At 42.1% G+C, this 10,720-nt stretch overlaps 1 protein-coding gene across 1 annotated transcript; it reads right to left on the bottom strand.

Moving 5' to 3' along the window:
* Window positions 1–1,761: 1,761 nt before the first annotated feature.
* LOC124282813 (caspase-3-like) lies at window positions 1,762–8,779 on the bottom strand. The gene is made up of 6 exons (XM_046718845.1): window positions 8,578–8,779; window positions 6,813–6,855; window positions 5,531–5,812; window positions 4,895–5,073; window positions 2,944–3,103; window positions 1,762–2,430 (listed from the first exon to the last, which is right to left on the bottom strand). The coding sequence occupies exons 3-6, from the start codon at window positions 5,643–5,645 to the stop codon at window positions 2,207–2,209; spliced, it is 678 nt and encodes a 225-aa protein (XP_046574801.1). The 5' UTR covers window positions 5,646–5,812; window positions 6,813–6,855; window positions 8,578–8,779; the 3' UTR covers window positions 1,762–2,206.
* Between the last annotated feature and the right edge of the window lie 1,941 nt (window positions 8,780–10,720).

Raw genomic sequence — 10,720 nt, 5'->3', positions numbered from 1 at the left:
TGCAGTACGCTGGGTGCCGAGTCCTGTTAATCAGTAATCCGTAACGTAGTGCAGTACGCTGGGTGCCGATCCTATTAAGTAGTAATCCGTAAAGTAGTGCAGTACGCTGGGTGCCGATCCTATTAAGTAGTAATCCGTAAAGTAGTGCAGTACGCTGGGTGCCGAGTCCTGTTAAGTAGTAATCCGTAAAGTGGTGCAGTACGCTGGGTGCCGAGTCCTGTTAAGTAGTAATCCGTAAAGTAGTGCAGTACGCTGGGTGCTGAGTCCTGTTAAGTGGTTTTGAAATTTATTTTTCTTGCAAAGTGCGAAAATCAATAACAAAAATAGCTTTAGGTTTTGTGCGTGCTTGGCCATACATTCTATGTGAAAATCCCAGTGTATTTTGCTTGTACAAGCTGTATACGCTCATGTGATTTAAGACTGCTTAATTTGGATGTCAAGGTAAATTAGTGGTATGTAATCTCATAAAAGTTTTGACTCATAACTATATGTCTAGGATGATTTGAATGTATGCCCCTTCTTCACAATAATGATATTACATTTCATTTATAAGATTCTTGCCTGTGTTACGTTTTCAAGGATGACGCTTACAAAGGAAATTTGTGCGAATCTGGGAAAGATGCGCAGGTAAAATCATTACTTTTAATGTCATATACTGAGTTAAAACAGTCAAGAGAAACTCAAATATCCACAAAAGAACAACTATATATAATGTTGTGGACAACATGTCTGTAGTATTTATCAGTTTTCGAACTGTTTATATAATAAATCACACGTGCAGAAAGACTAATGCCCGTATTTGTAAATTTGGTTTAGAAAGAAAGTCACACACACATTTTAAGAACAAGTAATGCATTATCTGAGAATAGCACTTGTGTATAAATAATATCATTGATGATGCAAAAGGCGATGATGAATTAGTGAGTTAGACTTTCATTTCCCGCCCACCAGCACTAACACGGGCCCTGACTATGATTTAGTAAAGTGCCGGAAAGCCTTTATTCTGCTATTCTGTGGAGACCACACTCAATGCACAATCCTATAAGAACACGCTCGCTTCATCCTCATCTCCGACAGTTGATGATAACGCATACCTTAGTTGGATTTCGTTAATATCAGTTAAAGAGCAAAAATGCTCCGGAAACTTTTGGCAGAAAGTCTAATGAATTAATTAATAATTTTGATGGCCTTATACATATATTGTCATTTCATAACATCAAAAAGTTGAAATATTATATTATTGCCACAGTATACAAAGAATGTGTGATAACAAACATATACATGTATGTACACTAACACATTACTCCCATCGTTACTAAGTACGTACACACGGTGATCAGGAGAAGGGAATTACATGTAATAAAGTATAGGTAATGTAACAGTAGTGAAATGATAAAAACACGACTACAGATATATTTGCAAAGAGGTACAGCTATTGTAATATGGCGAGCTATGATTATAATTCTATTGCATTGTTGGGCATCATATTTAAAGTTGAAACTGCCGTCAAGTAATCCATCCAGCAGATTATGTGAACAGTTGTAAAGCAAGCACTGGAAAGTAGGCCCGATGAGAGAGGGGTATGTGATAAGAACACCATGATGAAAACATAAATGATAACTGTTATATTTTCAGATAACATACTGATATATTTTCAGACGATATACTGGTATGTATTTTTAGATGATATACTATTATATTTTCAAGATGATATACCGATATATTTTTCAGACGATATACTGATATATTTTCAGATGATATTACTGTTATATTTTCACAGGGTTGCCTGCATTGATACTTAATAATAATAATTGTGAATTTATAATGCGCCTTTTCCATATACAAGGCAATATGCTCAAATATACGATCTTGATTATTATTACCCCCGTATAACCTAACGTGCCTGTGAGGCGCCAGAAGGTTAATGGTCACACGGCCTATCCCATCGGGTACGTCCATTTTCTGCTGGGTGAACATAGGCAAGTTTGAACAAACCTGCAAAGTTTACACGCAGCACCAAGGTTACCTATTTATTTTATTGATATAAAATGTACAAGGCCGATCACGACGCATCGATATTTCGATTAATCGATACAGTCGATCAAGACTGTGACACCTTTAACTCAACATAGATGTAGCATCTGTTAATTGTTTGTTGTAAAGAATTCGCAAAGACCATCTGACTGTGAGCAAAGATAGAATACCGTCACAGATACAACTGTTTTCTTAACAAAGACAAGTAACAAGAGCACTGTTTCTTTGAGTTGAATTCCTGCTGCCTGGCTGCCGACTTGAAATTGACTGCCAACCGCCTGTTTACCACCGTCAGGAGTTTGCAGATCTCAAGCTGGCCGCCATATTGTTCCATGACGTCACACAAGGTTTGGATAAAATAGGAACCGTTCATTGTGTTCCGGTAGCTGAAATAACCTAGAAAGGAAACGAAGGAGATAATATTCAGTATGTTTTACAAAGAATTTCAGCAAAAAATGTGAAACTGTTTTTCTGGAATGATCGGAACCAACTGAAACACACGTAGTCATTGTCAGTACAAATGTCGGTTTACTGTAGCGCAAATAGGGTTGCGCAACAAAGAGAAAATGACTAGTCTTCCTGAATGCGAGCGAAGCGAGCAAAGGTTCGCAACGTACTTCTCTCGCTTCGGTTCGAAAAATATTTTTGATATCAAGATATAATATCGCCTTCATCAAACGTAGACACCCACTTCCTCACAGGGTTGTGGTCTCAGAATTCCAACCTTGTATTCAATAATTACTCGTAATATATATTTAATTCAACATTTGAAGCGCCACTCGTGGCAGATCAAATCCAGTGACTCACATCAACGCAACTGGGATACGATGACATGCATCAAGCAAGCCAGCGGGCGTGACCACCCGAATGGAATGTTGCTGAAAGCGACGTAAAACTAAACTCACTCACCATGCACCGTCGAATGAATGTACAGGAAGTCCACCTCATATGGCAGGTTCTGGAAAAGGTCTTCATCACTCTCGTCGTCATCTTCATCGTCATCATTTCCTCTGAACACTGCAGCATCAGCGACATCTTGTCCCTCGTCCACCTGGTCGCCCTGACAAGCCTGGGTAAGAACCAAGGTTGATCTCAATATTCACAGAATTGTACATCGCAAAGCATATACTTATCTTGGCTGGTTTTGATAAGGCACGAATATTTAGTTCATCTGACATATTGTTTTTCAAGAGGCCCTCACAAGGTAATCCGGTGTATGGAGAATTACCTCCCTTGGTAAGCGATGGTATGTCCCACGAGGTGAGGTGAAGTGCATGGGCGTAATATGGCATGACAGACAACCGCCCAAATATATCGACGTGCATGGAGAAGAGTGTGTGAATGTGCGTGCGTGCGTGCAGTTTGTGAGTGATTGCTTGTTTTGATACCGGTTTAATCGTTCCAAGGTCTAGACCATGCAGCAGTTTAACATGGACACCCAACTGAGACATATATATTACACCTAGTGCTCGTGTTTACCCCTTGTAAGCATGACTTTGTGTAAGGGTTACACACGGTTCAATCATTGAGGTTTTAGGAGTACACGATAGCTAGTGTGTATTGTTCACATATGTGTGGTATTATCTCCCTACAAAAATGCAAAACATCCAAAACGTGCGCGTGCATGAACATCCACATGCCAATTGTAAATCACGACTTTAAAATCAAGATGATTTCATCTGTGAATATGTTTTACAAGTAGCACAGTAACTCTTACTAATATATACTATCCAAACAAAGAAACGCATAGGCGATTTGTATTTTTAAAATCAATTAATTACCTATTGTGTTCAAACAATCGTCAATATATGTAACAGAAGTGTTGATAACATGCACTGTCTGGCTATAAAAATCCAGATTACTTTAGGAAATTGGCATTCGTTTTGAAGGAGTTTCAAGGTCAAATCACTACGCCACGTCTTGACGCTGCGACACGAAAAATCGAACATCGCCATTGAAAGAATGCACGCTGGAGATTACCAATTTTCTATTGCCAGGCGTCTGAATGTTAGCCTGAGCACGATATCACGGCTTGCAGCTCGTTACAACCAAACAGGTATAACAAATGACCGTCCCCATACAGGCAGACCTCGAGTCACCACTGCAGCCCAAGATCGGTACATCCGGGTACTACATTTGCGTGATCGTACTGCCACGGGTGAGAGCACAGCAGCCAGGGTGCCTGGACTTCGGAGGATATCCGGTCAAACTGTACGGAACAGGTTGAAAGAGATTGGTCTGAGAGCCAGGAGACCCGACGTCGGGACCGTGCTACGTCGTCACCATCGCACTCAACGTCTCCGTTATCTAAAAGTATCCACTTGGTTGTATAGACATTACCTTCTTCTAAACTGATGTACAAATTCATGTACTAAAGTCTATTTGTGGACGAGTTATACATGTTTGAAAATACAACATTTTCGCCCCAGATTTCTGGCCTATGCGTTTCTTTTTGGGATAGTATATATTCAGTTCATATGTCTTGATACCCGTGAAGGTCCGGGTTAGAATGAACCTTCACTAACCCATGCTTGTCGTAAGAGGCGACTAACGGGATCGGGTGGTCAGGCTCGCTGGCTTGGTTGACACATGTCATCGGTTCCCAATTGCGCAGATCGATGCTCATGCTGTTGATCACTGGATTGTCTGGTCCAGATTCGATTATTTACAATCCGCCGCCATATAGCTGGAATGTTGCTGAGTGTGGCGTAAAACTAAACTCACTCACTCATACGTCTTGAATGAGAGAAACGTATTAATAACATGGGAAACGAAGTATTGCCTTCTTTAAGTAGCACATCCATAAATATTATCTATAAACATGACAATCAAATGACACTGTGTATCTACCACGACTTACATTGATGATGAATATCTTCGGTTTCCCTATCAGTGTGCGACATCGTCCGCCGGCGAAGTAGGAGATGAGGGTCTTTATGTGAACTGTTCGCCCGTCCGTGCACGTCACGTGATCCTCCGAGCCGTGCGTCATGATGACGCAGACGAAGCAGTCACGCTTGCTGTGGTCCGATGCAGCTTCTGAGTAAGAAATAAAATGACTCATGTTTTAGTTTGATCAGCATGGCGTACTGCAACCAAGAAGTTTACGTGTTAGTGTGCGTGAATGTGTGCGTGCATGTGTGCGTGTGATGACGCTGTTTCAGACTCTGTACTAGCCAGGGAGCCGTTGTACGAAACAACCTTAGCGTTAAGTCTGTCGTAAGTCTATGTTAAGGTATGGGAGTTACGGTCACCTTAAAATCGCTTTGCACAACGGCACCTAGGCCCCGATTTCTAGAAGCTAACTTACGTTTTCACTCAAATTTCAAAATGAGCGTCAGATTTTGACACAGTGCCATTTCTCAAAACAAACCCAGAAGTTATAATCGATCTCGTTTGTTTGGGTTTTTGTATGTGGTATCAGAGGCCTTCCGTTTCTAATGTAAACACCTTAGATTTACTTCCTGTATACAGCTACGAAGTCTTGTATACTCACTGGACATGAGACATGCCTGCAAAGTGTCCGCCGTAACGTCTTGCACCATGTCGACGTCAAAGCCGCGGCTGACAAGTGTTTCCGTCATTCTCTCGGCATCCACGTCGGTTCCCATTCGGCTGCTCGTTGTCCTGAAGTTCAGGTTACATATTATCAAGGCCAAGCCACGCTGTTGGCGGTTCAGCTTGTACTTCACTGGACCGGAAGTGATCTCACGGAAACTTTCTGATGAGGTTTTTGCTCGGGAACTCACGTTCTGAATTTGGGGCGGATGTCGTAGCTCTGGGGACGGAAACACGGTTCACTTTTCGCTTATCATGGTACATGTTTTACAGACCCGTGAAGGTCCGGGTTAGAATATTGATCTTCAGTAACTCATGCTTGTCGTAAGAGGCGACTAACGGGATCGGGTGGTCAGGCTCGCTGACTTGGTTGACACATGTCATCGGTTCCCAATTGCGCAGATCGATGCTCATGCTGTTGATCACTGGATTGTCTAGTCCAGACTCGATTATTTACAGACCGCCGCCATATAGCTGGAATATTGCTGAGTGCGGAGTAAAACTAAACTCACTCACTCATTCACTTGTTTTACAAAGCGTTCACAATACTTGTAATTGGCAAGAATATGACGTTGTGATGACCGTTACTTTCCTTAACCTCGCCGAGACGCAGTTATGTAAGTACAATAACGTTTAAGGTGCGAGAGCTGCTGAATGAGTACCTACTGATCAATAATACATGCGGTAATAAACTGACATACAAAAGAAAGTATACACCTAGTATTTGGGGAATAACCGCCACTTATATAAAAGGTGTCGGATGGACACCCTCCTGATGATTTTGGTCATGATTTAGGTCTAGTCTGTTCAAGTCTGTTTTCTGAAGAAAATTTGTTCATGGGAGATAACCCCTCTGTCAAGATTTAGAGATCCTCTCCCAACAATCCAATGAAACTACTACGATCGGACGAGTTGCTTGGGTTTCAGTGCCGATTCTCCAGGGCCCACTTGTAAAAGTGAGATTTTAGCTCTACGATGGTACTTTTAACAGGCTATGATAGTCGTAGAGCTGAAATCGTTTCGTGCAAGTAATTCCAGTTATATAACAGAATGACAGAGTAATGTGGGAGGATAGCAATGAAACAATGGATAATCGAGGGTGAATTCCTAAACCACCATAAGCACCACGCACGCTGAAGATCATAACATACGCACAACCATCATACGCTCACATACGAACACACACACACACACACACACATGCCGAAGGTTCAACTTACGCAGCAGCGTTGGTCCATCTGGTGGCGTCAACCTCGTCAAAACCTGGTGTAGGGGTTGAGATCAGATGAAAGGTATTTCATTAAAAAGTCAGTTCTCGAAAACATAATATACGCATGATATAGCGTGTGAAGCCTCTTTAGCGACAGCGGATCCTGACAACTGGTAGTCCGGATCCGCAGTGTATGATAGATACCATAGAATGTCTATCAGCTACTCATATCTCCATGTGCAAATATATTATTATTTTATATGTCCGTGCTAATAGTGACACATTCATAACATACTAATCTCTAAGCTTATGAACACTTACCGTCATATTCTATGTAAAATCTAAATGTCTTACTAACTCGTACATGCTGTGAGTAAGTGAGTGTGGTTTTACGCGGCTTTAGCAATATTCCGGGGACATTTGAAATTGGCTCTACATTATTGCACCCATGTTGGAAATCGAACAGGGTCTTCGTCGTGACGAGCTAATGCTTTAACCACTAGGCTACCCCACCGTCCCTTGTACATGTTGTTAACACTGATATGACTCAACAGATCTTTAATCATATGTCAAAAACATTAAGGGGTATGATGCAATAGTTACACCAAAGGGTGACCGGGCAATGAGTGAGTGAGTGCGTTGGGTTTAAGGCCACAGGAAAAGTATTCCATTTACATATCAGCTTAAAGGGGAAAGAATGTACAAACTGATGTTGGTATTAGACGTTTCCCGGGTATGGTGCTCACAAAACCTACAAACATAATCGGGGCGACGCGATTCGAGCCAAGACGTTATATTTTTGGCGTGGGTAGGCAATGCAACTCTGCGCATTGAATCGCGAGACCTTAGACGATTGGGCCACCCTGAACCATGGCCGGGTAATTGGGGATGACTGGGTGAGTGAGTATGGTCTGACGCCGCTTTTAGCAATATTCCAGCAATATCACGGCGGGGACACCAGAAAAAGGGCTTCACATACTGTTCCCACGTGGGGAATCGAACCCGGATCTTCGGCGTGACGAGCCAGTGCTTTACCCACCAGGCTACCCCACCACCCCTATTTATATAGACATGGGTTTGATTCCCCACATGGGTGAAATGTGTGAAGCCGAATACTGGTGTCCCCCGCCGTGATATTGCTGGAATTTTGCTAAAAGCGGCGTAAAACCATACTCACTCTCACTCATTTTAGCTGAAGACCTCCAGAGGCTGTATCGCAATGGGGATCTGATAACACTTAAGCTCTTGACAGACAGAATACCTTTCTTTTTAAAGCTTAGTGATTACACCATGTACCCTGAGTCCATTGCTAGTTTTCCCCGCAGAGATATTGCTGGAATACTGCCAAAAGGCGTAAAGCCATACTCACTCACTCATTTATGTGATCCGATGTTACAAGAAGTTAAAAACAGAAACAGCAGCTCGAACCAAAAGTGTATGTGCAGACATTGTAAACAAAACCCAAAACTGAAATAATTCTAAAATCTGTTCATCCCACTGTCGTCCACGAGATATGTGCACAACACATGGATGACATGACATGATGCCGGGTTAGAATTGGTCTTCAGGAACCCATGCTTGTCGTATGACGCCACTAACGGAACCGGGAGTTCAAACTGGCTTACTAGTTTTACCCATGTCATCGTATCCCAAAACCTGACATAACGCATAGATACCAAGCGGGTAATCAATATTTGTCATAATTATTATCAACATAACATAGACAGTATCAGACCCGTCGGGCTGATTTCCAAATCTCCTCCTGGCTGTCTTACCTCCGTCGTCCATCTTGGATTTTCTTAACACGCTTCAGTTCTTCAACTAGAGACACTATCCATAAAGATATGTCGAACACGGTGCTCAATAGAAATACAATAAACCCAGACGTACTGTCAAGCGGCCATATCACGGCATGTTTTTACTTGTCAGAACTGTCGCAGTTGCTGGCGAGTTGCCAAGAGGCCCTCTATGGGTTGACTATAGTGGATTTATAATCGCGTCAATGACACGTGTCTGCATTCATTCACGGTCCTCTTCTGTCCACAAAAAAATGTTTCAGATGTCTTTTAGTGCCGTGAATAAGGTTGAGAAGCCGTTTTCGGATGTGTCGAATACTCTGATAAGCCGAACTGACCAAACTGGATCTGAATCCAGTTCAACTCGATCTTCACTTGTGCAGTTAACTACATCAAACTGACGGATAGAACTATTTTTTGTCACGGGCATTTGCTGAATAATTCAGTCGAACGAAGTACGGTTATAACGAAACTAACATGATCTTACAGGGGTGATTGACAACGAACAACATTCCCGCGGTTTAATTGTAAAAGAGTATTGTTTAACGTTGCTTTTACAATACTCCAGAACCAGCACGGCGTTGTGCATCGGAATTGGGCTTTAGTCATTAGACCCAGGTAGGGAATCAAACCCGGATCTTCGGCGAATCTTTTCAAACATTGATATTAACTAATTACAGAATTCCATTTTGTTTCACGGAAGTAGAAACGTGATTTATTTTCGTGTACACTTCCCCTATAACAACTACTGCCCCTTATAGTTAAAGGCGTGAATTGGCCAGTTATAATATGATCGACATGGATTTTAACCTCTTTATTCTTTCAGTTAGGTGTGTGAGTAAAGATGAAAGTACCATTATCACACATGCGGTATATAAACATGATATATTTCCCAGTTCTAGATTCATAAGTAGTGTGTTCTAAGTACGGGACCCGTGAGGATCCGGGCTAGAAGGGTCTTCTGCAACCAATGCTTGTAAGAGGCGACTAACAGGATTGGGTGGTCAGGCCCGCTGACTTGGTTGACAGATGTCATCGCATCCCAGTTGCGCAGATCGATGCTCGTGCTGTTCATCACTGAATTGTCTGGACCAGACTCGATTATTTACAGACCGCCGCCGTCTAGCTGGAATATTGCTGAGTGCGGCGTAAAACAACAACCAAACCAAATCCGAATACGGTCCTATTAAAGTCATTCTCTACACTCTTGGTATCAAGAGACGTGTGAGGTGAGGGTGAGGTGAGGTGAGGTGAGGTGAGAGTGGGTTTAACGTCGTGCTTGAGAATATTTCGTTCGTATGACGACGTGCATGTGTATGTGTATGTGCGGCTGCTTGTACTAGCCCAGACTGAAGCTGGTTTTATAGTGCTAGCCCACTGAGATACCACGCCGCAGTGAAGCATGAATACCCCACTTAGACACATTATACTGACTCCGAGCCGACCAGTCCTTGTTGTACCCATTAATGCCGAGCTCCAGGCAGGGACCAACAAGTACCATATTTAAACGTCTTTTGGTATGACGCGGTCGGGGATCGAACCCGCGACCTTCCGCTCTCCGGGCGGACGCTCTAACCACTAGTGTTGGGAATTGGTTAAAATCTCATATTTGATGATTGGTTCATTACAACCGATCAATCATCGAAAATGATTGGTTAGCGTCATTTATCAAATGTTCCTGTTATCTTTGTTAAAGCACACACACAAAATAAAGAAAAAACATGTAGTAATTTGGGTTTTGCAAATTGCACAAAATCCATTTACAAATTTCGCATATTTAAAGGATGATCAGTATGTTAGGAACACAGATTTTCTGGATTCTTTAAGATAAATTCAATCATGACTTGGAACGAGCTTGTAGTGCTTATGAAATGTAAATTTAATGACACAGACAAAACCAGCCTTGTGAAAAATATTGTTAATGCAAACAAGTGTTCCAAGATTGGTTGTGTTTGATTATGAGAAAACATGTTCGATTGCTTGGTCGTTTAGACTGCGACCAATCTTCGATTATTTCAATTAATCGGACCACCACTACTAGCCACTACACCACGGAGGCGGTCTCAAGAGACGTGTCCCTGTGGGACTTAGATTATACGGTTGTCCTGTGGTTGGATATTAT

Source organism: Haliotis rubra, unplaced genomic scaffold (genome assembly GCF_003918875.1).
Source record: "Haliotis rubra isolate DU_JTF1 unplaced genomic scaffold, ASM391887v1 Scf303, whole genome shotgun sequence".
NCBI lineage: Eukaryota > Metazoa > Mollusca > Gastropoda > Lepetellida > Haliotidae > Haliotis > Haliotis rubra.
Note: the sequence above shows the minus strand (reverse complement) of the source record. Positions and strands in the feature narration are given on the sequence as shown.

Coding starts and splice junctions, on each gene's coding strand:
- LOC124282813 (XM_046718845.1), bottom strand. CDS start 5,645: ATGGGAACCGACGTGGATGCCGAGAGAATGACGGAAACACTTGTCAGC. Junction 5,074..5,530: donor GCAGGCATGTCTCATGTCCA/GTGAGTATACAA, acceptor TTTCTTACTCAG/AAGCTGCATCGGACCACAGC. Junction 3,104..4,894: donor CGAAGATATTCATCATCAAT/GTAAGTCGTGGT, acceptor GTTCTTACCCAG/GCTTGTCAGGGCGACCAGGT.